The 27,216-nt window shown below is 47.9% G+C and overlaps 1 protein-coding gene across 1 annotated transcript in view; it reads left to right on the top strand.

Annotated features, from left to right (window-relative positions):
- The window catches only part of Galphai (G protein alpha i subunit), a 55,674-nt gene that overhangs the window by 13,442 nt on the left and 15,016 nt on the right, over positions 1-27,216 (top strand). The window contains exons 3-5 of the mRNA XM_077632977.1: positions 1,745-1,886; positions 8,594-8,886; positions 20,936-21,065. Coding sequence (XP_077489103.1) covers positions 1,745-1,886; positions 8,594-8,886; positions 20,936-21,065 — 565 coding nt within the window. The remainder of the gene's footprint in view (positions 1-1,744; positions 1,887-8,593; positions 8,887-20,935; positions 21,066-27,216) is intronic.

Below are 27,216 nucleotides of genomic sequence, written 5' to 3'. Positions count from 1 at the left end.
GTTGATTGACACTTCTGGAGAAGAGTCTTCGCACTTTCGAAGTTAAGATAACCTGAGCTAGTACTGAGCTTCCCCTGGCTAAGAGCTTCTTATTTTCCTGTTCATGTCTCAGTTCTCTTGTTCGCGTTTCATTTCGTGCTGATAGTACATATAGGTTCTCTGACCCCTTTAACATTGTTGTGTCGGATGCGATTGGAGGAGGCAGCGAAGCTTTTTTTTCTCATGTCCAGCTTGACAGCTTGCTACCTGGCAGCTTGAAGCGGCTGCTCCATCCATGCAGGCCTCATTTGCACTCCACGGTGCAGAGGTGTGCCCTTGAGTGGAAGTGTTGACCTAGATCATTAACATTGCAAAGGTTTGCGCATCACTGGCTTGCACGTTTTGTTATGTGGGGACGTGTTTACTCAAGGGCAGGCACATATAAAGTGGGAGTAATATGTGCATTGAGTACCTTGTCTAAAACTCGCTGGCAGCTACTGTGGCCCAGTCTGGCTGCGGACATTGTCCTGAAGCTTTGGCATGGAGTGAAAACCATGCAGCTGTGAGTGTGAAATTACTATGGCTGCAAATGTGTTCTGCTCGTATTACTGCAAAGGAAGGTGCTGTTTTTCTCGTGCCAGAAAACATACTTGAAGTAAGTGCCTACCTACTGTGTACTACACAGTGGCCTCATCTTCTGCCTTTTATGACTGGTAGACTGGGAAAGGTCTCTCCACTGTCATGTGACTCTGTTAGTTCGTGTGCACCCATAGTGGGTACAAACCTGCCATGGTGTAACCAAGAAAATGTCTTGAGTCTGTTTGTTCCAGTTCATGTTCACTGTAGGTGCCTTTAAGATTGATGCAGCAGAGGGAAGCAGAGATGGCTGTTTAGAAATAGGGCTTCCATTTGGAAACAGAGGGAAAGTGGCATTTGTTGTTGCATCATTTTATTCCCATCTGTCATGGCTGCCATACCCAGAAACCTTTATGTTGGTTTCAGGTGTGCAAAAGAAATGCCTACTTCATCGTGGCCTCTACTACAGTGGCTTTGTACTGCCATTGAAGGCTCTGCCTAGCAGTCCCATGAAAAAGATTATGCCGAGCTTCTAGGGGTGTTATCCATCTCTTCCTGCTGGCTTGACGTTAGGTCTGCCCATGTTTGGTGCAAGAAGATTCTTTGCATTTGCATGGAAAGTTGTTTATTTGATTGTTATGGGGCTATGTTTGTGGCAGTGGGTCACATAAGCTCCCTTCCTGACTGCCCATTCAGGTACTACTGGGTAGGACGGGCACATTGCACCCTGGGAAGTTGGCTGCTTGATGGCGGCAGGTAGCGAGGAGGAAAGGAAGAAAGCGAAGAAAATTTAACTGGTATCAGTGTGCTGTTCTTGCCGGACAAGACGACTTGGACATTCGATCTGTGACTGTGCCAGTTGTCTCTAGAAATATAGTGAAGAGAGGAATGTTTGTATGACATCATTTCCGCACTTGGTATGCTTTTTGGTCCTGGCATTGAACCGTAACTACAGTAAGCACTTCAAAATCCAGATAATGTTTCTCCGCGTGGAAGCTAAGTAGTTTACAGTGTGCAGCTTAAGACGGGTTTGTTGACGTGTGTTCTTTTTCGTTTTGGGTTCTAAAGCATCAAAGGGATTGCCCCGCAGTCACCACTCGGATGTGTTGCTGCGTGGTGGCAGCATAGCGTAGCTGAAAATGGAGTATGCCTTGCCCTGATGACCTCCCTTTTGTGGTGCATTGTGCAGGATAATTCACGAGTCTGGCTACACGTCGGACGAGTGCAAGCTCTACCGGCCCGTGGTGCACAGCAACACCATCCAGAGCCTGCTGGCCATCATCCGCGCCATGGGGCAGCTCAAGATCGACTTCAGGGACCCCAGCCGAGCGGTCAGTCTCCGTCTCACCTCTTGCTCATTGTAGCAGACATCCATAGCTGCTCGCTATTCAGAGAGCACACTGAACATGCACAAGCGCTAAGGATGTCATCGTGCTTCATGCTCCATAGCTTTCGTTGCATTACCAAGAAAAGTTGCTACAGGGCATAAGCATATCATATGACCAAGATTCGGCAGTTATGAACGCACTTACCGGGAAATCATGCTCTCCAGGAACGCAGTTATTGGATGGAATATAGTGTTATTTATGTTAGTCTGTGCGGCATTCTTGCAGGGGGACGTGGCTTTCTCCAAAAATGTTTTAAATGATACTGGCGCCGCACAAGAGAACGTCATGTTGACGCAAAGCTTTGATTTTCATATGGACTCATACTCTCGTAATATTCACAGCTGCGTTGTATTCATGTAAATGCGGTACTTTCACAACATGTAAATTTTTGAAAATGTGGTAACTGAAAATTAATGATCATTACATCCTGCAGTCGGTGTAATCATGCTGTTGCTGCTGATGATGATGTCACTAAGGGATGATGAGATGATAGGAGAGAGATGTAAGGTATTTCCGAGCGTTTCTTTTATAAACCAACACTTTGTGTTTTGCAAGTAGCCAATTACCAGACAGCATCCTCAGAGCCATGCCATCTCTAACAGTTGATATAGACACTAATGCACTGAAGATTTTTGCTCTACTGAACAACTGTACTGTAGAGTGGTTCTGTTATATTTAACCTTAAGACAATTTTTCTATAACTTTTATTTAGTGATGAAAGTATGGAGATGGGTCGGTAATTAGTTACAAGCTTTTTGTCCCCTGTTTTAAATATAGGAATGATTTATTTTTTAAAGATATTAAGATATAAGGAAAATTGCAAGTGTTGAAAATCAGATAGGTTATATAGCTAATTATATGAGATATTGTAGGAGGAGATAATTTCAAATGGAACCTTGGATTAGAGCATTGAGCGGTATTTAAGTGCACTTCATCAGGGGCAACTGGAAAAGAATAAAATGAATGGAATGAATGGTTAAGTTTGGTTGTGAGATTGAGTGCAGGTGCAAGGTGATCATATGATATGTCGTCAAATGTAATTTTAGATATAGGAGTACTGTGAGGGCGTGCGTTGAAAAATTTGTTTAATAGTTTCCTTTGTTTCTTACAGTTAATTTTATTTAAATTGAATGCTCTTTTATAATGACTTCCCAACTGTGGTCTGCTACTTTGCTGGCTGCACAAAAGAGCTCACTGCAGGTGACTGATGTAAGCTCATTCCTCATGGTTCTTGTTTTCTGCTGTTTGTTTTTGAGATTGACGCGGCAGGAAGCTTTTAGTGGGTTTCATATCGCGGCAGCCGCATACCAAGGGGAAATCGGCTGAGGCAAGTGGAATGCCTTTGTCTTTGCTGTTCGTACCTTCTCCCATTGTTCTGTCTGCAAAGGCATCCTCTCGTTTCTGCGTGAATGTGATGCCTATCTTGTCTTGCGTGTCAGTGCATTGCCTTTACGGATGGTCACAGTGCCACGTGTTGGTTTGCGCGAATGCAGTTGGGTCTATTGGGAGGAGGTGGCATTGCAGTGCATTCTTTTTCTTTTATGACTTGCACCAAAGCTGCTTTGTCACTTGTTACTGTGCGGTGACTTCATTGATTTCCATTCTTTGCTGGTTGGCCACCATCAGCTTTGTTACTGCATCATGCTGGGTTTTTCAAAAACTTCAGGCATAGAAACAAGCTGCACAGCCCAAGCATGAAGCCAAGTGTTAGAGGGGTCTCATTTGAGAAGTGGAAGAACTTCTCACTTGGCTGGCTTAATGTTTTAAAGGGACCGCCAACTAAATTTTAAGGACCCATCTTTCTTTCTGCTATGGAAACCTAGGTACGTAAGGTGCACAGTTCTGCAGCAGTGTTGTTTGAAACGGCATAAAAGATTTTATGGAGAAATTTTTTATCATTGGATGTTGTCATTTTTATTTGCGTGTGTGAATTTCATATTTTCGGTTGCGAAGCAAATATGAGTAATAAAAATTGGGTGCAAATCGAATAAAATATTTTTGAATAGTTGTAAATGCCAGTACAGGTAGCTTACATAGTAGTGGCAGTAATAACTCTGGTAAAAATTTCTAACTTGTTCCCTGCAGTTAAGCAGGTTTCGAGCAGATATGGGGACCACTAGCTGCTTGGAATTCTATACACCATTTGTGCATTGTGCTTTTGTTTTCTAACCTGTCTGAAACATTAAAAACAAGTGTTATAAATTGACGGTTTCTAAGTGTTAAGCATGCATAAAAACTTAAAAGCCCCTCCGATCTAGCCCTTATTTTAACTTTAACTGCATTGTAATTCAGTACCTGACCAAAATGGTAACGAGGCTATATAATTACCAGGCACGAGATACTAGGGGTTGATTACAGATGTGCAGCTGTTATAACTAGGGGTTTGACTGGTAAGTTTAAACCAAAAAAGACCAATAAATGTACACCAAATTCAGTTTTTGAAGTTTGGCTTTAGCCGGAAAAGGTCAGTATTTGTCGCTAGCGGGCTGTTGAGTACGAGTTGCACCCAGTCAAAGTTGAAATTATCGAAGTAGGGAAGCCATGGGGGCGTGATGCGACAGTGGTATTATTGCATAAGCAGCACGGTTATGTGATTTTAGGCAATTCTCCGCTAGCTTACACGCCTCTGCAGGCCAGGAAGTAGCACCACCTCGCCGCCTTCTAGCTAAGCCCTCTTTGTTCACTATCATCATTCATATAGAGCAGTTAGTCATTTGAGTGGGTTTATCGACTGCATGCAAGACACTTAGACGAAACCGTGCATGGGCGTTCTGAAAAGGCACCATGTTCTGGTTACCACGACAATTCAGAGAGAGAGCCATCGCTGCCATACATGCGCAGACCACATGATGCCCCGCCCACCCACCCAACTTAATACTATGGAACAATGATAACATGTCGGCCTAGTTCAAGTAAGCTTCCACATCTGTGTTTTTGCCTTCCAGCTGTCTCATTTAACTTGCGTTAACATTTTTAATGACAGTAGCAATTCCTTCTACAAGCACAACTGCAAGTACTGTACCATCATTATCATCATCAGCAGCGGCCTGACTATGCCCACTACAGGGCAAAGGCCTCTCCCATGTTTCTCCAATTAACTCTGTCCTTTGCCAGCTGCGGCCACCGTATCCCCGCAAACTTCTTAATTTCGTCCGTCCACCTAACTTTCTGCTGCCTCCTGCTACGCTTGCCTTCTCTTCGAATCCACTGTGTTACCCTTAAGGAACAGTGGTTATCTTGCCTTCGCATTACATGCCCTGCCCAAGCCCATTTTTTCCTCTTGATTTCTAGTAGGATGTCATTTATCTGCATTTGTTCCCTCACTCACTCAGCCTTTTTCTGGTCTCGTTAACGTTGCACCTATCATTTTTCTTTCCAAAGCTTGCTGCATTGTCCATAAGCTGAGCCCTTTTCATTAGCCCCCACGTTTCTGCCTCATCTGAGAGAACGTGCCATATGCACTCCACCCCATTCTAATTCTTTTAGTTATTTCACTCATGATCCGGATCAGCGGTTACTACTTGCCCTAAGTAAACTTATTACCTTACCACTTCCAGCACCTCGCTACCATTTTCATGTTAATTACTGGTAAATAAACTGTTCATGATGATAAAAGCTTAGACTCTAAGTGACTTTTGACTGCATGATTGTCACACCAGATTTCTGCAAAAAGTCAATAATTCATTAGTTGAAAATATTATTAGTCGAAAGAAACCGAAACTTCTGTTCTGAAATAAACACAGGAAAAAGTCCATCGAATTCTCGAAAAACAAAAAGTCCAACCCCTAGTTGTAACCCAGACGGAAGCTGATGGTCTAAGGTAGGTGGCACATATTACATAGTTTTGAGGGGGCGCTTCATGCTGCTGCATGCTCTTGGTGCAGTTATCGTACCCATTCTCACAAGCGTTGCTGCCATGGTTCAATGTCACCTGCTGTTCGGTTGTGCCGCTGCCGGTGAGGGCACAGTACATTGGCAGATGGCCCCTCAAAATCAAATTGCACCAGCCATAGGCTGCACTGCCCCTCAAATCAGTCATATGCTGTGCCAGGGGCTCTCAAGTCATTTTAGTCTCGAGGAACCGCAGTTGCTTTCAAGAGGATCCATTTATGCTTCAAGAGGTGCTGCGAAACCTTGCGTGCCTCGGCTTCCATCCGTTCCTGCCTAACATATATGAAGAAAGAAATATTATAGTGCAGATGTGCAGCCCCGCAACAAAATGGCCAAATTCACTAATGGCTGGCTGTTGAGTGGAATAGCCTGCTGTGAGCAATTACAGTAGGACTAGAACCATATCTGTTTTGAGGAAGGATGGGGGTCCAGGCATGTACAGTTGAACCTCATTATAGAGGGGGCTGGTGATTACTTTGTAACAGCCGTAGATTTGTTATAGCCCGTGTTGACCAAGTTTATAAGGGAAATTTTATTTTTTTGTTATATGCATTATTTCATTATAAACCATTTCGTTATAATGACGTTGTACTGTATTTGTCTGTAGATGGTCAGGGAACCCAGAAAGCCCTTCATGGAGCTAACGGGTTCGATGGAACCCAGCTTGAGAAAACTTGAGGGGACACTTAGGCTCGGCTTTTTGGATATGACATGGTAGCATTAATGGTCCCTTCAGCGGCCCTGAGGGTTCTCTTTACGTATCACTTCACAGACATGGTCATTCTCTCCCCCGGCAGGTGGTGGCCGTTTCAAACACAGCCACTGGTGGGGTTTGTGAGACCCAGGTTGCTCTTCCCGGGCAGCGCCTCCTCTATTTTTACAATGCCAGCCGCATCGCCATCTTCGCAATGGGAGCCGCCGGTACACCTCATTTCAGTTAGTTGCCGCGCTGTGGCGCTACCCAGGTGGTTGGACTGCTTGCGTCATGCTTGCCAACGGTCACGCGGTGCTGGCGTTATCTCTCCTACTCCTATACTACAGACTTACACCACGCGTCTGTCAGATTCCTGCTTCGTAACCCTTCTTGCGTAGCTCTCGATTCATCCGCGGCGCAGCTATTTTTCCAACGACAATTGGCTGGAGCAGCAGCTTTGCTCGCCGTTTGCAGAGGTGGGCTCAGGCATTCGCTCCGCCTATCACTCGAGGATGTTGTACCACGCCAGACGAATAGAGCGTTGTAAGCTGTTACGTATGTTCGTTTCGTGGCACCATGATTAACGAAAATTGTTTTGCGCGGATAAATGGTGTGGTCTGCTGATGCTGCGCCGAAGAAACGCTGCCTTGTGGTTCGGCCTTTGCGGTGACTGCGCCTGAAGACTTGCTGAAGCGGATTTGATTTCAGCTTTATCTGCCTCTTTTCCTTCAAGCAGTTTTTTTAGTTTTGCATCGTTTTATTAGCGCTTTGTTGTAGTCAAGACCAGGCAGAACGTCCGAAATTCTTCGGCATCAGCTGCTGCACCGTGCATTTGTGACTGGAGTCCTTTTCGCTTCTTAAAACAATCGTAGCTGCAGCCTGCCACGCACAGAGAAAAATCTTTACTAGTTGTCGTGACGATGACAGCTTAGCCTGCGAGAAGTAGAGCTACGACTTGAAAGCTGCTGCTCTTTGGCAGCTTCGAAAAATGCCTTCTCGGGAAGATATATTATTCTTTCTTTATTTCATTCTTCCATTTCTCTTACTCAACATGATTGAATCACAAATCAGTAGAGTAAAACGTATTACTAACCACCTTTATCCTCTGATTTCATATTTCTGCCAAGCAGTTTCAGTAAATCTTCCGGAATGTTTCAGTGTTGTAGCCAAAAGACAAACATGATTCGAACAAGTTGCCACAGCCTTTCGTTACAATGCCAACGCCGCTGCACCGCACTCTCTGTGGCTCCTTTTAAAACCAGTGCCTGCAGCGGCTCCGCGGTGAGCAGCGCCACGAACGGCGCGCTCTATGACGCGTCAATACCTGACAGGCAGCCTGTCTACTATGAGGGATGCAGAGCGCCGCCTCACAAAGAAAGAGAGAACGTTAGAAAATTGTCTTCGTCTGCTTTCTGTCGTCAGGTGCCACTAAGATGGCACTTTCCCTCACAGGCGTAGAGCAGGCGCGAAGGCTGGCCGATGGGGGAGAGCAGGAAAGGATAGGAGAGGGTGTTGGACAGTCGGATCGGCCGTACTCAGCAGGCATTGTAAAAATAGAGGATGCGCTGGTGCAATAAACCAGTTGTTAGTCTGCGCTTGTCTCGTGTGTTTCTGTGCTTCTTCGCTCTTGTCCCGTCCTTTTTGCGCAGTTATTCATATTTTCCATAATAGAGGCGCTATCCCGGCCACATCTCGTGAGCAACTGTTAATTTGACTGCCACCTGCTTTTTCACCGACAATGCCGACGCCGAATTTTCTGCAGCACGGGAGCCTTGAAGCTGCTGCGTTAATATCTGTGCGGTATAGCAGCAGCATGGTGCACCTCACAGGCAGCCATCTCTCCTTGGTGCACGACTGTTGTGCACGTCATCTGCATTCTTTTACAGGTTACACAGTCGTCGAGGGGTAAAACAATGCGTAAACTTGAGTGCAGAAAACTCGCACAGCAGAATTCCCTAGCTACGCCCACCATTTGATCCGCATACGTTGTGTCTCGAGTAGTGACGATGCCAGCCCCTGCAGTGCAGAGGCCATCTGGTAAGGGGTGCCTTTTTTGCTGGTGCAGGATGACGCCCGCCAGTTCTTCACGGTGGCAGGGGCAACGTCATCGCAGGAGTGTGAGATCACCCCTGAGCTGGCAGCCCTGATGAAGCGCCTCTGGCAGGACCCCGGGGTGCAGCACTGCTTTGCCCGCTCTCGCGAGTACCAGCTCAACGATTCGGCCTCCTATTACCTGAACGCCCTGGACCGCATCTCCCAGCCCAGCTACACGCCCACCCAGCAGGACGTGCTGCGAACACGCGTCAAGACCACGGGCATCGTCGAGACGCACTTTGTCTTCAAGGAGCTACACTTCAAGTGAGCACTGCTTCTTTCCTGCTGGGGTCAGAATTTGTTCCTGGCTGAACAGTTTCAGGTCATTATGAAGAACAAAAGCCGCAGGAGGGCGATGTGTTGCCACCTGCCTCTGTCCCGTCTCTTTTTGCACCTTTTTTTCTTTATAATAAAACGTCCCACCAAGCATCCTGCACCTCTGCCCTCCTCAGTTACAGGTGTTCTGTTGTTGGGACAGAGACTGGAGTACAGATGTTGCTGGTGTGCATTTTTTATTGTTATTATTAATAAATGTGCAGTATAACCTTGCTGGTATACTCTGGGTTTCCTGTGTAGTGAACACACTTTTTCTTTTTTTTAGATAAGGTGACATCAATTTGGGGGAGGGTTCATCACGCATGGAAAAAAAAGTCTTTACTGATTTTTTTTTTTTGTAATAGTCGAAATTTCATCTCGTATGTCCGCCTGCCCGCTCACAAATTTTGATTTTTATTTTCATTGACGAAAGTGGGGAGTTTATTACGCGAAAAAGTTCATTGCAGGAGTAAATAGGTGCTTAAAAAATGCACGGAAAACACTTTTTTGGAAAAATGCGTGATCCAAAGCCACTAAGAGTTAGGGAAATCAGACCGTAATAAATTTCGGTGGCATTTATTGGCACATTCACTTCCAAAAAATGTCAGTGTTGGTTGGCACTGGATCTAAAGAGCTCTGCTTCCAGTGCTTGCAGATTTCTGTCTACATTAGCGTTGTTCTTATTGCAATGGGAAGGGCATAAGTAGTTGCAATCTATCTCCTCATTGTCATCATTTTCAAATGCTTTGCCTCTTGGACCTAAGCAGTGCGGAAAAGCTTGTGCGGCAGTTAACTGCTGTTGTGTTCCAGTTCATGTCATGTGTCCCTGCCAAAGCTTGGCCCACTCATATGCTAACCATTTAATACTCCTGTTTCGTGAATTCACAACATGCTGTTTGTGTGCTATGTGTTCGGTGCTGTGACTGCATGCGATGTATGTGGAGCTGGGACACAAAGTTTGATGCCAACACCTTTTGTCTAGCAAGCACTGTCTGGTCAAAGTATTTGGCATCGCTGTCAGAGGAAACCATGGGAAGAAATATGGGGCGTCCCACAAAAATGTCACTTGCAGCCAGTGTTGCAGAAATAACCTCTCATTTTCTGAACAAGCGTTACAGAAAAAATAAGGAGACATTTGTCTCCGTCCCTGGGCCTTTGTGTTGGTTCAAGACCTCGAGCTGGCCTTCCATGGAACCCAATCCAGCTGCGCAGAGTGGACCAAGTGCCCATTCTTTTGAATTGGCAACTTGCCCATCAGGCTAGGTGGGCAGATGAGATTAAGTAGTTTGTGGGTCTAGGGTGGCTGCAGCTGGCACAGCACAGTGGAGAGATACGGGAGAAGCCTTTGTCCTGCAGCGAGTGTAGTCAGGCTGATGATGATGATTTCTCAAATTTTAGTGGCACTAAAATGTGTTTATTTTAACCTTTAACCACATTAGCGAGCATAATGCCAGGGTAGTTATTTCTTATTTCATTCCTGTGTAATTTGGCCATGAAATGATTATTTGCAGGTGCTTTTCTACTGTGCACCTGTGCGCGGCAGAGAAGCTGCCTCTGTGCTTCTGCTCATGTTGCGTGCCCCTGCGCTTGGCTCACCTGCATGCTAGCACACACTACACGCATCTTGTGGTCACATTTTGGTGGTGCAGTTATAAACATAATTACTGGAACATTGTATCACCATAACAATGAAACATTTGTATTGCTTATGATTTTGAGCTTATTAGCCAGAAATCTATTAGCGACATTCTACTGTACACAAGTCTTTTGCTGCTGTGGTGGCTCAGTGGTTATGGTGCTTGGCTGCTGACCCAAAAGACCCAGGTTTGATCCCGGGCGCAGTCGTCACATTTCGATGGAGGTGAACTGTGTGATTCAGTGCATGTTAAAGAACCCCAAGTGCTCGAAATTTTCCAAAGCCCTCCACTATGGTGTCTCCAATAGCCTGAGTTGTTTTGGGACGTTAAACCCCGGAGAACCAAAACCAATCCAGTCCTTTACACGTTGTTAAGTGCGGGTAGGTGTGAAGATGCTTGTACAGGTGCCAGCGGCTGGTGCCTGCATTTCATTATACATTAGAACCCCGTTATAGTAAACTTTGATAAATAAGTGAAGTTGTGGTCAAATTTCACCTCCCACAGACAACTGTTCATTGTTTTTTCGGTTATAGTGAAGAGTTTCATCAAAGAAATTGCTATAGTAAAGGGCATCTGGCTGTGGCAACGTACTTTACACGGAATGATGGCAACGCGGCATGCGCAAGGCCAACATTCAAGGCAAATGAATACCAAAAAAGATAAAACGATGCTCTTTGAGATAGCTTCGTCACCAACCTGGGAAGCTGTGAGGAAAGTGCGTCTGACGATGGTGCAACCAAAAGGATGCATTGAGGAACACAAGCTGTAAAAAGCTCACTTTCCGAGACAAGCCGTGCAAGTTTTCCGAACCGAAAGAAGAGCTCCTCTGCTAAGTGATAGAAGCGTGGAACAACGGTGACGCGTTGACAGCGGAAATGCTGCGTGATTATGCGGGGGGGGGGGGGGGGGGGGGGGGGGGGGCAAGGAAATGCTGTGGCTCGACTCTGAGGTTGTGTTTGTTGTGCTCAAAAAACGATTAGCTGCTCATTCTAGGTACTCAGCACGATCGTGAAAACTGAACGGTTTTGCAATAGGGGCTTCGCATGATTACTGGGCAGTTTTTTTTCCCGATGTGTACAGCTGTGAAGTTTGCAATTTTTTTCGGCGCACCGTTGTCGACGACACTGTGCTAATTCTGCGGCTCGAGTGTCAGTGTTCGCGCAGCGTCGCGTTTGCGCCGTTGACAGATGTCTAGGAAAAAATTCAGTGACCCTGCCACGCATTTAGACCGTTTGTCTAGTCGGATTCCCCGCAGGGGGGCGCCTGCAGCTTGCAGGCGTCGCGACGGTGAGTGGCGACACCGCGGGTTTCCCGAGCATCCGCAGGGACATCTCCGCAAGGGGATGATGGTGAACTGTGCATCACCACGGACCCGAGCACCCGCGCCTCGCCGTGCGTGGCATCGCCGTGTCCGGGGAAAAGGGGATCCTGGTGGTTGAGCCGATGCCGAGCATTTGGACCCTTAAGGCCCCTGGCGGAGGCAACACACCACTTTGGCCCCAGCTTCCTGCAGACGGCACCTCTGGCCTGACCTGACCGGGGGGAATCGGCAGTCGCCTTTTCCTATCCTCCTCTTCATCTTTAACTTTCCTATCTCTGTCTCACAACTCTCCTATATCCTACTCGCTTCTTGGTTTTTCCTTTTTTCCTGGCGGCGAGGGTTAACCTTGTGTGACCAACTACCCTGAGTTGCGTCATATTTGGTTATAGTTGAGTGTACAGCTGGCGTGGCAGGACTTGCTATCAAGTTCCTGTCCCGTCCCCTTGTTGGACTCCGTGGTGGGTGGCTGGCACCATGACCGAAAAAACAGTTTTTTTATGGCTCCCCAACTTTCAAAACCTGATCGCTCTCTCAAAAGAGGGCGGAACGAGGCAGACAACTTCTTTCAAAAAGAAAAGTAACTTTCCCCAAATATCATGTGATCCACAGTGAACAACAAGATAAACAGGCAAGAATATATCCCCCTTCCTTGTGTCAAAGTGCTTGACTGAAACCCTAGGCATTGGCTATAAGCTGTCAAAAAATGGCCAGCAGCGACTTATTGCTCGAACTGTATGACAATGTCCAACCTAACGTCCATAGGGGAAATCCGGTCTCCCGTGACTCCTCATCGCTCACTAAACACTGTCCGAGGCGTAATATCGGAAATGATTTTCTTCACATAACTGAAAAGAAATGCTCGAAGGGCTCATCGACCAAGACGTCATAGATGTCCACCGAATCAAAATCCGGAAGGACAACAAGGAAATAGACACAAAACACATGATCCTGACGTTCAACACCAGCACCCTGCCCGACACAATCGACGTGGGATATTTGAAAATCAATGTACGACCATACATACCAAACCCTCACAGGTGTTTCAACTGCCAAAGGTTCGGCCACGGCTCACAGAGCTGCCGCGGTCGTAAAACTTGCGCAAAATGTGCCTCTAACGATCACCAGTCTGGTGTATGTGACGCAGCCCTGTGCTGTGCAAACTGTGAAGGAGAACATGCTGCATACTCCAGGGCGTGTCCGTCCTGGAAGAAAGAAAAAGAAATTATCACCATAAAGACCAAAGAAAACATTTCTTTTAAAGAAGCAAGAAGGCGTTTTGCGCTTACAAACACATTCTCCTTCACAGCAAAACAAAAACTTCGCTGATGTGGTGCGCAGGGGCGTAGCACCGCAGAGCACTCCGGCACCTGCCAAGGCTGCTCCCATCGAGCCTATGGCAGGGCCATCCACGCCCCAGGCAGGGTCAGCGAAAGCTGCCCTGTCACTGCCAAAGCAGGGGACCGCCGGTCCATGGGTCGGCAATCCCGCAGGACCTCCCCCCGTCGGGAGAGGCCTGAAACTAACACAACCGCGGCTGCGCGGTCCTCCAGCACCTCTGTTGAGGTGATGGATACAACACCCACTCCGCCTCCATTACAGCGGCGGAACAGCTCTCTTGAGCGAAAAAAAAGACAGGCCCCTCATAACGGGCCCAACCACATAAGTAAATCTCCTTTCATTTTCTTTAAAAACACAAGCATGGCTTTTTTAATTCAGTGGAATTGCAGAGGACTTATGCGGAATTATAGTGACATAACACATATCTTAGGGTCAATGTTACCCATAGTTTTATGTCTTCAGGAGACCAATCTTGGTCCACAACATGTGCATATCCTGAAACATTATCAAACTTTTAGACGCGATCGCGAGCAGGCAAATCGACTCTCAGGAGGCGTCGCAATTGTCGTCCAAAGCGGCGTCCCTGCTCGAGAAATCAAGCTCAATACAAAACTTGAGGCGGTTGCAGTCAGCATCGTCAGCTATAAAACACTAACAATCTGTTCCGTATACATTCCTCCACATTTTACATTAACAGTCCATGAGCTAGAAGAAGCCATATCTGGTAGTTGGGGATTTTAACGCTCACTCCCCTTTTTGGGGAAGCGAGCGCTGCGACTCTAGGGGGCAAACAATCGAAGATTTTATCCTCTCAAATAACATCTGTCTTTTAAATACAGGAAAAGCAACTTATTGTTGCCCAAGCTCGGCAAAAATGAGCTTTCTCGATTTAGCTTTCGCATCACCATCACTTTTTAACGATTTTAAATGGGATGTTTTAAATGATCCTCTGGGAAGTGATCACCTACCCACTGTCATCAGACTCTCGTCTTCCACTCCAGTCATCCCCACAAGACCACGGCGCTGGAAATTTCACCTCGCCGACTGGTCACTTTTTACAGAAAGTGCCACTCTAGATAAAGAATTTTCTGAAGACCTCAGCATAGATGAAAGTAATGACAGGTTTACTACATGCATAATATCTGCTGCAACACTCGCTATACCACAAACAACAGGACTCGTGCAGAAGAAACACAAAGTATGGTGGACACAAGAATGTACATTTGCAAAAAAACAGCAAAATAAAGCATGGGGCACCTTGCGTCGGTACCTCACTACAGAGAACTTACTCACTTTTAAGAGGGCCAAGGCGAGAGCCCGGTACGTGCGCAGGAATGCTGAGAAAACCTCCTGGCAGAAATATGTGTCTATAAATAGTTCAATACCATCAAAGAAAATGTGGGACAAAGTCCGTAAATTCACTGGTGACCGTACTTCCTTCACACTTCCACTTTTGACAACACCCGGTACACAAACATCGTTGGAAGAACAGGCCAATTTATTGGGCGAGCACTTTGCTGAAGTCTCAAGGTCATCCCACTACACAAGCACATTCCAGAAACACAAAGCTATACAGTCGAACCCGGATATATCGAACCCGCATATTTCGAATTATTGGCTATATCGAACACACAGATTACCCCCTTGAAAATACTACGTAAAAGTATAGGACAATTGCGTAGTATATCGAATTCCATTTTCGTTGGACATTCGATATATCGAACGGCGCGCTGCGCCGCGCCCCTGGAAGGTGCGCTTTTCCCAAAGACATTCGTGTCCGGTCCTGAGAGGTAAACTTTTCCGCAGAGTCAGTCAGCAGGCTCCTCCTCTGCGCATGCGCGGCCGTCGCCTAGCGACGGAGACGGAGAGCCTTTCCCCCGTTCTTGCGCCCCACCGGCGCGAGCTCTCTCGCTCCTCCTCTACCGCCGGCGTGTGCATTGGGCAAGGGCATTGGAGCTCATCGAAGAGAGCGCGCGGCATGGAGACGCGGCAACGTTTCCAAGCCACGCTTCCTGGGAAAAGGGAGAGAGAGAGAGAGTGAAGGGTCGGCACGGTCGCTCGTGGGCCAGGGGAGACGAGAGAGCCAGAGAGGGCTCAAAAAACGAACATAGCGCCTTCGACGGCCGATCTTTTTCCCCGCTCTCTTCTTTCTTTTCCCTTTGTCGTTCCTTCGCAGCCCCGTTGACTGTCGCTCGAACAGGCTTCGCTCGGACTGCTCCATCTGCACATTGTGCGTGTTGTTGTGCGTACCTCTGTTTCAACGTGCCGTGTGTGATTGCAGTCATCTGGTGAGCTATGGCATCTGCGGACATAAAAAAGAGGAAGAATCTGGACTTTGCAAGAAAGCTTGAAGTAATCCGGCGTGTCGAGAATGGAGAAAAGAAGTCCTCCGTGGCAGACGCATTCGGCATTCCGCGGAGTACTTTAAGTACGTTGTTAAAGAACAAGCAGGACATCAAGCTTAAAGCAGGTGAGGAAAGTCGCTCGGGAGCGTGTCGTGTGCGCCCTGCTGCTTTTGACAAAGTGGAGAAGGCACTCTACACGTGGTTTCTTGAAATCCGAGCGAAAAATATTCCCGTGGATGGCCCGACCTTAATCGAAAAGGCCAAATGGTTTGCTACGGCTCTTGGCGAAGAGAACTTTTGCGGTGGCACTGGATGGCTGCAACGGTTTAAAAACCGCCACGGCATTGTAGGAAAGGCCATTTCAGGCGAAAGTGGGGCTGTCAGCAGCCAGGAGATGCAGCAGTGGCTTTCTGAGGAGTGGCCGAAGATCACTGAGAAGTTTTCGCCTGCAGAAATCATTAATGCAGACGAAACTGGTCTCTTTTGGCAAATGTTGCCGAATAAGACACTCGCTCTTCGTGGAACCACATGTCACGGTGGTAAAATTAGCAAAGTGCGTGTGTCGGTGCTGCTTGCAGCCAACATGGACGGCTCGTGCAAGCTACGGCCATTCGTGATCGGGAAGAGCAAGTCACCGCGCTGCTTCAAGAACTGTAAACAGCTTCCCGTCCGCTACGGCTGTAATAGGAAGGCCTGGATGACACGTCAACTTTTTGTTGAATGGCTGCAGGCTTGGGACGCTGAGTTGGGCAAGTTGGGCCGCCGAGTTTGCCTTCTGGTAGACAACTGTTCGGCCCATCAAACAACTTGCAAGCTGCAGCACATCGAATTGAAGTTTCTCCCGCCAAACACCACAGCGAGACTGCAGCCCCTCGACCAGGGTATCATAAAGGCATTCAAGGTAGGCTATCGGAAGCGACTTATTCAACGGCTCCTCATAAACCTCCGCATGGGAACCGATCTCAAGATTGACCTGCTTGGCGCGATCCAGATGATTACCGGCGCTTGGGGCGACGTGAAGCAGGCCACAGTAGCCAACTGTTTTGGCAAGGCAGGCCTTGAAGTGGCTAGAGATGAATGTCCGGAAGCTTCAGATGACGATGAGTGCTTGGAGGACGCGTTCCGCGACTTGTCCAATTTTTCCGGCACCGTCCCGCCCGAAGTTACTGTTGATGACTTCATTAACGCTGACAGCAAAGTTCAAGCGGTAGCCGACCTCGCTGATGAGGACATTGTGGCCGGAATAGCTGGCGTTCAAGACAGTGATTCCAGCGACAACGAGGGCAACTGTGTTTTTGAAGAAACGCGTCCGTGCACAGCCACTGAACTGGCGTCAGCGTTCAGCCTGATTCGGCGCTGTTGCGGCGAAATGGAAGGCACTGGGCTCTCGCACCTAGACAGTCTCGAGAAGATTGAAACTAGTGTTTTAAACTTCATTTCCCAGAAGAAAAAGCAGCCCAAAATTAGTGATTTTTTTTCCGTGAAATAAAGCGCTTTCATATTGTGTGCACATGCTATGTGATTCGCGGCTGTTCCAATTGGTAAGCCACAATTTTTTATGATCGCGAGTGCTTTTTTGGCCTATATCTGTATATCGAATTTTCGCTATATCGAACTATTTTCCGATCCCCGTCGAATTCGATATATCCGGGTTCGACTGTAGCTGAAAAACAACAACTTCCATTCGGAACAGGCATGCAGGAAGACTACAACCAGCCCATTACGCTCCAGGAATTAAATAGGGTATTATCTTCCGGTAAAAAGACAGCACCAGGCCCAGACAATGTGCATTACAATATGCTTGCCCATCTCTCTGTTACAGCCGTACAGGCACTGTTTTAAATTCTTCAATAAAATATGGATGACTGGCAGAATACCTGAGGAGTGGAAGAAAGCAGTAATAGTACCTTTTCTGAAACCCGGAAAATCACCAACAAGTCCTGACAATTACAGACCAATAGCCCTCACCAGCTGCATTGCTAAATCTTTTGAAAGTGTAATAAACATTAGACTCACCTTTGTACTCGAATCTCGGCAACTATTAGATGTTCATCAATGTGGATTCAGAAAAGCATGCTCAACCACCGATCACCTTGTCCGCCTAGAGAACACCATACGGGAGGCGTTCATCCACAAGCAGCAGTGTATCGGGGTCTTCTTCGACATGGAGAAGGCATACGATACCACACGGAAGTTCGGCATCCTCCGCGACCTAGCAGAGCTAGGTATCCGAGGCAGGATGCTGAACTGCTTGTACGACTTCCTGGCTAACCGCACATTTAGGGTCCGCCTAGGAACAACTCTCTCCATGACTTTCACCCAAGAGAATGGCGTACCCCAAGGTTGCATTCTAAGCACGACACTCTTCGTAGTAAAAATGAATTCGTTAGCCAAAGTAATACCCAAGTCCATAATGTATTCGGTTTATGTAGATGACCTACAGATAGCATGCACTTCCTCCAGCATATCGTCCTGCGAGAGACAAATACAAATCACACTAAATAAACTGGCTGCTTGGGCAGAGATAAATGGGTTCAAGTTCTCTCCTCAAAAAACAATAGCTGTTCTGTTCTCATTGCGACGAGGCCTACAATTCATTCCCAACCTATACTTGAATCAAGCCACACTACCAATTAAACCAGAACATAAATTTTTAGGACTCACTTTTGACAAGAAACTCACATTTCTACCACACATTAACAACCTTAAAAAGAAAGCATCCCAAGCCCTCAATGTATTAAAGGTGCTCTCGCGAAAACGGTGGGGGTCCGATAGAACATGCCTATTACACATCTATCGCTCTCTGGTACGCTCCAAGCTGGACTATGGGTGCATAGTATACGGTTCAGCAAGAGCATCCTACTTGAAACGACTGGACCCTGTTCATAATCTTGGTCTGCGACTATCAACTGGAGCATATAGAACATCCCCGGTAAACAGTCTTTACATTGAAGCTAATGAGCCTGCACTAGAGGATAGAAGAGTCACACTGACATGCGCATACGTCCTAAAAACCCGTTCTCTTCCTAAACATCTCTGCCATCCCATTGTTACCAAGTGCCCATCCAAAAGATTATTCAACAATAAACCACAATCCATCCGGCCACTAATAATGCGCTTTGAAGATAAATGTGAAGAGTTAGGAGTACTGGATGCCCTGCCGAATATTGCACAAAAATATGAAAATTTACCACCATGGTACAGCCTGCCTTCAGTGTGCGACTTCACACTGACACACATAAAAAGGAAAGGCCACATCAGCTCATACTACAAGAATTCTTTGAACTGCAAGAAAAATATGACACCTTCACTGAATTTTACACTGATGGGTCAAAAACAGAGTCATGTTGGAAGTGCAGTAATTCAAGGAAAAAATGAAAGAATGATACGACTGCCACAGTATGCATCGGTTTTTACTGCCGAGAGTTATGCAGTCTTTGTAGCCGTAGACCAAATAGTAAAAGAAAACATTAAAAATAGCGTCATTTACACCGATTCACTGAGTATGCTCAAAGCGCTGCACTGTAGAAACGCTGCTGAACCCATTATAGGAAACATCATACATAACATAATTAAAATAAAAAAACAAAATCATAACATTATATTCTGCTGGGTGCCCAGCCATGTTGGAATTGTCGGTAATGAGAGAGCAGATGCATGCGCAGCACAAGCTCGAATTGATCAAATAAAACAAGATAACATACCACACAGGGATTTTTTGAAATTAGTGCACAGTAAACTCAGAATTAAGTGGCAGGCTGCATGGGAAGAACAGGCAAACAACAAACTGCATTCTATAAAACCCGTTTTAGGAGAATGGAAATCATGTAGACATCAAGAACGTTTCACTGAAGTTATTTTATGTCGGCTACGCATTGGGCACACGCACCTTACACACAACTTCTTACTGACAAAACAAGACAAACCTCTCTGCGAAATGTGCGGCGATGTACTCGCTGTAAACCACATTTTAATTTCCCATTGCACCCCAAGTTGCTTTTAGGTGATCAAGCACTAGTTGATATTTCAAGTATTTTTAAGTTTCTTAATGAAGGCAATATTTTAAACAAACTCTAGTTATCAAAAAGTGTAACATTTAACAAAAACCTAACCTTGTGTTTGGCGCATCATAGCCATAGTTGCTTTTGCGCCATTAAAACCAATATAACTAATATAACTAACTGTCTAGTCGGATGGCGCGAATCAAGCATGACCGGCTAGAGAAAATTGCCGAGGAAACACCGTGGTTGCGTTGACCCGCCATGTTGACAGCCTGACTCGCCGCTGGCGACGCACGGATTTTTTGTGTTTTCGGCAGGTTATCGGTCTATTTGCACCGTCAAACGTGCAACGAAGCTAGGGGCGGTGTTTTATTGCGATGCAGGCCGATTATGACGAGCGGCAAGCAGATTTCTAGACCGTTTCTCATTCTCGTTTGAAGCGAAAACTCTCGGGAATGACGTTTTCGCGCGCTTTCGAGAGTTTCGTCTGCTTTGGCCGATGTGAAATGGTTAGGCTTAGCGACGACTACTACGGGCAGGGAGCAGCTAAGTTCGTTGCCGAAAGCTCACCTCGCTCGCTACTCGCAAGTGTGAATCGGCTCATAATCGGAGGGACACTTCTTTCGTGTTTTCTGGCATGTTTCAGCGCCAGAAATGTTCTTTAGAGCCATAAAACTTTGCTCACTGAGCACACCCCATGGAATGCTACGTCGCAAGTCTGCCTTTGGCCTTTTGGCCACTTTTCGGCATCCAAGAGATCGCGGTTTTCTGGCATCGCAAAGTGTCATGAAAATTTTATTTTCGTTTGGGTTCTATCACGGGCGACACCAGCGACGCGATTGCGACCGGTTCGGGCTTGCTCGTGTTCGCATCCGCTGTAAACAGCTGGGGGCACTCGGCCGTAGGTTTGGTACTTTTGTGGCCTGTTCTGTGCCTGCTTGAGACTAATTCGTCGGCTGTATTAATTTGACACTGCATGCGCAAAAGGGTCGCTGCCGCGGCGGCGATGCCTCCGCTCGCCACTTCGCTCCAAGCGGGTCAAGCACTTCGTGCGCTTCGAGTAATGTGACCTAAAATGCCTGCGTTTGTGTCGTTACCAGAAGAAATTTTGAATTAAACAATATTTCGAGTAAAGCGATTTCGTTATAACGAGGGATTTCTGTATAGGATGACACCTGCCCCCTCAATTTCAGATGGCCGCTTTTAAATGCTGACTGATGCACAGCAATATACGATGTCTCTTACCAGGTACTTTTTTCAAGGAAATGCTCTGTGTGTGTGACAGTGGTGAGCTCGTCTGATGGGCTGATCCTGTTTTGCATGTGTGGAAGAGCAAACCATGTATGTTCCCTGCAGGATGTTTGACGTGGGCGGCCAGCGGTCTGAACGCAAGAAGTGGATCCATTGCTTCGAAGGAGTGACGGCCATCATCTTCTGCGTGGCACTTAGCGGCTACGACCTCGTGCTGGCTGAGGACGAGGAGATGGTAAGGGCCTAGTGCGCAGGTGGGTGGGTGGCTCTCCAGCAGCAGTGGTGCCTGCCACACTGGTGTCCCCTAGCCCTAGGTGGTGGCGCCTAGCATACTGGTGTCCTTTGGTGCTTGTGGGTGTGCGGGCAGCAGAGTCGCAATTGTTTACATATTGGCACCTCTTTCCTACAGGCTCAAACCCTGCTGTGTTTTCGGCATCCCTTTGTTGGCTATAATTTTTAGAGGCCTGGCTTTAGACTAAGGTTCCCTGGCAAGATGCACTATTGTTTCTAGATGGGAGGTGTCCCAGGGGAACAGGAAAAACTGCAACCCATGCATGCTTTCTCCACTGCCACACCCGTGTTGTAAAGAAAACAGAAGCACTTGCAGAAACCACAGATAGGCTTGGGAGGGAAAGGAATGCCGGTGTATGGGCCACACCCCCAGTTTTCAGGAAGGAAATATTACCCAGAAAGTGCAAGTTTGGGTGTAAGTGCCACACCCAAACTTTTCACTACTGGCACAGGAATAGCCTTCAAAATGCACGCACCCACCGTGGCCTCCGCGATCAGCTCCGGCTGCGAGCAACGGCGCACTTGATCGCGGAGGCAACACATGCGCACAGGAGCTTTCAGGTGCCGCCCACGGATGGCGGCCGAGGTGGCGGCTTATCATCAACTTTTTCCTCTGTTGCGAGCTCCCGCTATCCATATCAGCATCAGTATCAATAGCTCCACCCTTTTGCCACTGTCAAAGGCTCGGGAGTTGTGGTAGCTAGCCGTCATTGTGGCTTTCGTGTGCTGCTGCCGAGCGTTGCGGTTTTAGCACGATAAGGCAAGCACTTTAATAGCTACATGGCTGAGAGTTTGCTGTTGAACACGGCAAGCGTGCGGCGGGCAGGAAATTTGACGTGGCCGAGAAGTGCGCCCACGATGGTGCAACCAAAAGGATGCACTGAGGAACACAAGCTGTAAAAAGTGCGCTTTCCGAGGCAAGCTGTGCAAGTTTCCTGAACTGGAAGAAAAGCTGCTCTGCTAAATGATGGAAGCGTGGAATGGCTACGCGTTGACAGCGGAAATGCTGCGCCACTTGTTGTGGTATGAGCATGCACCAGAGCACAGAACCAGCTCGGAGTAGGAGTACTCCACGAGTGACGATTGAACATAGAATAAATGCCGCTCATCCCCTGATTGTTGTGTTTTTACTTAAAAAAAAATTTTTTTTTGCGCATCGCGCGTTTGGGCCGTGCCCGAAAATTTGGCTTTAAGGGGGAAGCGGGGATCAGATCGCGATTTTCGCGAAAAAAAACGATTTTTGAAAAGTACGCTTTTCAGAATCTACAGCATCATTTCTATCCTGTACTGAAATATTTCACCAAAAAACAAACTCTAAGCACTAAAAATAAATATATTTGTCGGTGCTGGCGTCCACGCATCCGCCCGAAATCGCGAAAAAGTCGCGAAGTTCAATGCGCGACTGCTCGGATTTCCCGCCACGGAGCGCCGCCATTTTGGTATCGTTGGAAAGCCCGACTCTTCGGCTCTTTTTCCCAGCCCTTCCCTTCCTCCCCTGCCAGCCAGCAAGCGCGCAAAAAAAAGAAAAACCGGAGGGTGGCAGCACGGAGCAGCCAATGACTGCCGCGCCCCGATTGGCTCTGCGCCGCGGCGTGTTGTTAGGTGCCTCCTCATTGGCCGACGCCGCGGCATAATGGCGGTTGAGGCAAGGAGCGTCTGCTCTTGTCCGCTGCTGGGAAGCCTTTCTGGCCTTTCCTTCTCTTGTGTTTCGAGGAGTTCGACCACGTGCAATGGATCCGCGCACGTTCGAAAAGAAGTACCGGACGAAGCATGCCTACGGGAAGCGGAAATGCAAGCCCGTCACAGCAAGGAAGAAGCGGCTATTGTCAGCAGGTGGTTCGGCCGAGCCGAGCGTCCGTTCAGAATCGGCGGAGTACGCGCCCAACGTGCTGTGCGATCTCTCGCCCAACGTGCTGCGGGATCTTGCGCCGAGTCGAGCACCAGCCAGTGATAGTGAGACGAACCATGATCTTCTGCAGTCGAAGCGTGGGCGCAGTGTTACTGCACCGGTGACGATCGACATGCCAGTGAGTCTCGCCGTAGGCGAGCGTCCCACCATACGCAAGTGTCCCGTCGCAAGTTCGTCCAGCACAGATCACGGAGTGGGCTTGCAGCGGTCATCGCCGCCCGACTGCAGAGCATCGGAGACGCACTTCCGCGGTGAATCGTTCAACGCCGAGGTGTCTCCGCAGCCAACAACCGCCAGTGAAGGCAGTCCCATGCCATCGACGAGTTCTGGCGCTTCGACGGTGCTGCAACGTGGGCGCACGCTCGATGCCGCGGATGCGCCGGCGGCCGTCCTTGCCGCTCATCGCAGTGTTGACTGTTCGCCCAGTGAACGTCGCACTATTCAAGCTCACCTGAAAACACGATTTGTGTCCGCGGAAAGTGCAGAACTGCAAGCGTCGAGAGTTTGCGAATCGCTTCGCGCGGTTTCAGCAACGGAGCGCAAGTTCGGGCTGACTGGCTCACAGGAAAATGCCATTCCCGCACCTCCAGAAGAGGAGTTTATGCTTGTTCAAGTTGCTGCTTTGAACTCGCTGATTGGTTTCACGCTTTGCCCAACTTTTGTCAGCAGCCCGGCCTAGCAGTGCACCGCGAGACTGAACTGGGGCTAGCTGTGAAGATGGTACTTTAATGAATTTCCCGTGGTACCCTACAGTCCGAGTGGTCCTCACAAAGGAAGAGCGGCTCTAGAGCTTTTGAGGTCAACATCAGAGCTATAAGCATTGGGAAAGGACCAACTGCTCTTAATGACTTCTGGGCCACCATGAATGTCTCACATCGTGGGTTACACCACAAAACATATGATGAGCACCTCAAAAAAACTTTCAAGCCTGCCGCAGCGGCAGCTGCACACAACATCTTCACAGATGCTGTAGAGGCAGTGAAAAAGGTGTACAGTCGAACCTCGTTATAACGAAGTAGCATCGGGACCGTAAATCAGTTCGTTATATCCGATATTCGTTGTAACAGTAGACATAAATATCGGCTGTGACAAATTCGTAATTTGGCTCGCGCAAATATTCTAGACACTAATATGCATTATATACTTGGCTTTGAACCCACTACAAACGTGGTAATCCTTACCTGTCTCCTTGTGGCATTCAATCAAAATAGGCCGGAATATGGGAAGGTTGACACGACTGTTCTTACGTCGCCGCGCACGTGAAAGTGCGTGGCGCGAAACGACTGCACCATGTGTCTTCGCATAGGCGACTTGGTGTAGAGAGAGGAACTCGAGTGAGACACAGCGGGAACCATCGCGCCTGCGTGCTCTGCCGAAGCGCGATTGGTGGCCCCGAGAGGGACCGTTGAAAAAAAAAAGCTGCCAAAGCAGCTTTGAGAGAAGAGGAGGAGGAGGAGAGGGGGCGTTGGGCGAGAAGAGAAGGAGGAGAGGCGGCGTTGGGCGAGGAGACATATGCAACGCCAGCCCGGGATCAGCCAAACAGGTTTGCATTCGTTCATTTGAAGAAAGATGTTATCTTCGTCTGGTGGCTTTTCACAGCGCTGCGCAGAATGAAGTTTTCTACATTGTCCATGCTCAAGAGGGCCTTTTCTACGTCAGCAGTTTTCGTCGTCGGGAGTTTTTCCAAATATCCTTTCAGCCTCCTGGCCATGTCCGCGGCATCCGCACTGCTCATCGTTGGTTCATCCCGTTCACTCTCACCGCTGTCGCTGCTGCTGTCATCCTCGGGCAACAAAACGCGATCCACAATTTCTTGATCCGTCAGCTCGGGCGCCACGGCCAAGTTCTCATCGGCCGAAACGAAATCGTCGAATTCGACGCCTGGGACTGCCAGCCGATCCCAAGTTCTGTCCAGCTCTGCCTGGTCTTCGGGCTGCACTTCTTCTTCGTCGGCAGGCAGAACAAAACCGGCATCCGCGAAACAGTTCCTTATTGTCGACTGCCTCACCTCATTCCACGACCCGTACAACATTTCGAGTGTCGTCTTGATGTTTATTGTTGTCGAACTATGTCGATCGATGTCAAACACCAGTTGCGTCACCAAACGCTTCCTATAATTGCACTTAAGCGAACGAATAATGCCTTTGTCTAAAGGCTGCAAAGCAGAAGTTGCGTTCGGTGGCAAAAACTGCAAGCGAACTGCCTTCAGCACGATCGAAACTTTATGCGCCGAACAGTTGTCCAAAAGCAACAGGACCTTCCTGTGCTGCCTCTCCATGTCCTGGTCGAACGCTCTCAGCCAGTCCTCGAAAAGCTTGGTCGTCATCCACGCTTTTTTGTTTGACGTGTATTGAACCTGCAAATTCCGGATGCCTTTCAGGCACCTCGGATGTGCCGACTTGCCGATGACGGTGAGCCGTCTTTTGTCGGAGCCGTCCATGTTCACGGCAACGACGACAGTCACCCGGTCATTGTTTTTCTTGCCCCCATGGCAGGTCTCGTTCTTCATCGCCAGTGACCGCTCTGGCAACAACTTGAAAAACACGCCGGTTTCGTCGACGTTGTATACGTCGCACTCGTCGTACTCCTGGAGCAGAGGACGAAAATTCTCCAGCCACGTTTGACATGTCTCCATGTCGACAGCGGACCCTTCGCCAGACAAAGTGTGGCACGCGATCTCGTGCCTATCTTTGAAACGTTGCAGCCAACCGCTGCTTGCACAGAAATCGTCATGCCCCAGTACGCTGGCCAGGCTGTGGGCCTTCCGTTGAAGAAGTGCTCCCGACACCGGCAAATTTCGCGCCCTCACATCTTTAAACCAAGAAAGCAAAGCCGCTTCCACGTCCGAGTGATGGCAAGGCCTAACTCGTTTACGGTCGGCTTTTATGGCGTCCTCGGTGTTGCCCTCAATCTTCTTTCTAGTGGCCAAAATGGTGGATAACGTACTTGGAGGAACGCCGAATTCCGAAGCAATATCCTTTTTCTTGCGGCCACTGTCCACAGCTCTCAGTATCTGCAGCTTTGTCTGGAGCGAGATCGCTTTCCTCTTCGATGCCATTTCGAGCGCTGCAACAACAAGACTGGCCGCTGTGCTGATGTCAGAACGCCGGCCTCAAAGTTGCCAATGTTGCTGCGCTTGCCTTTCTTTACCGCTGGACAAGTGGCGCCGCCTTTCGGCCCTCTGTCATGTCATGAGCTTTCAGAGTTTTCGCGCTCTGTTCACAGGTGGCGCGACCATCCAAACGCGATTTTTGTGCCAGACGGCAAAACTTTTTCAAACGATAAAAAAAAAAATTCAGCTGTGTATCGGCCTTCGATTTTCATTTTGGTTTGTTTTTTTTTATGCTACTTTCAAGTTCTGAGCCTCGTGTAAACCAAATATTTCTTCGTTACAGCCGATATCGCGGCGGATCTCGCGTTTTCGGTTTCGTTATAAAAGAATAAATGTCACTGAAATGAAGCATGACCAACCAAAATTCGTAATTAGTTCGCTATAACCGATAATTCGCTATATCAGTGTTCGTTATAACGAGGTTCGGCTGTACACTGAAATGAAGACATTTTCAAAGAACATCACAGTAGTGTATGATGGCACATGGTTGACACGCGGTCACAGCCCCCATACTGGCGCAGGCTGTATAATTGAATTCCATACAGGGCTTGTGTTGGACTGCGTAGTTCTGTCCTACTTCTGCCTTGGGTGCAGCCGACAGCCAGCAGAAAGTAACCCCATTATGCTGAATGGAAGCAGCAACACCAGTGCCAGAAAAACACTGATGTGAATTCTGGAAGAATGGAGGTTGAGGCTGCACTACAACTCCAGGCGCTCCTTGAGCAAAAATGATTTACGCTACACAGACATAGTTTGTGATGGGGACAGCCGCATGTTTCGCACTCTATGTGATGAAGAAGTTTATGGTTTTGTGCAGCTGTCTAAAGAAGACTGCATAAATCACGTGAAAAAACGAATGGGGGCTGCACTTCGCTCTTTGGTAGCCAAGGCAAAGAAAGGAGAGCCACTTAGTGGAAAGGGGGGCCTGACACAGCAGCTCATCAAAAAACTGACGAACTACTATGGCCTTGCTCTGCGGAACCATTCAGAAGTCGAGGAAATGCAAAGGGCAGTAATGGCAACATACTACCACATCACATCAACAGATGGTGAGCCCCATCATGAGCTGTGTCC

This window comes from Amblyomma americanum, chromosome 7 (assembly GCF_052857255.1).
Source record: "Amblyomma americanum isolate KBUSLIRL-KWMA chromosome 7, ASM5285725v1, whole genome shotgun sequence".
In the NCBI taxonomy this organism is placed as follows: Eukaryota; Metazoa; Arthropoda; class Arachnida; order Ixodida; family Ixodidae; genus Amblyomma; species Amblyomma americanum.
Note: the sequence above shows the minus strand (reverse complement) of the source record. Positions and strands in the feature narration are given on the sequence as shown.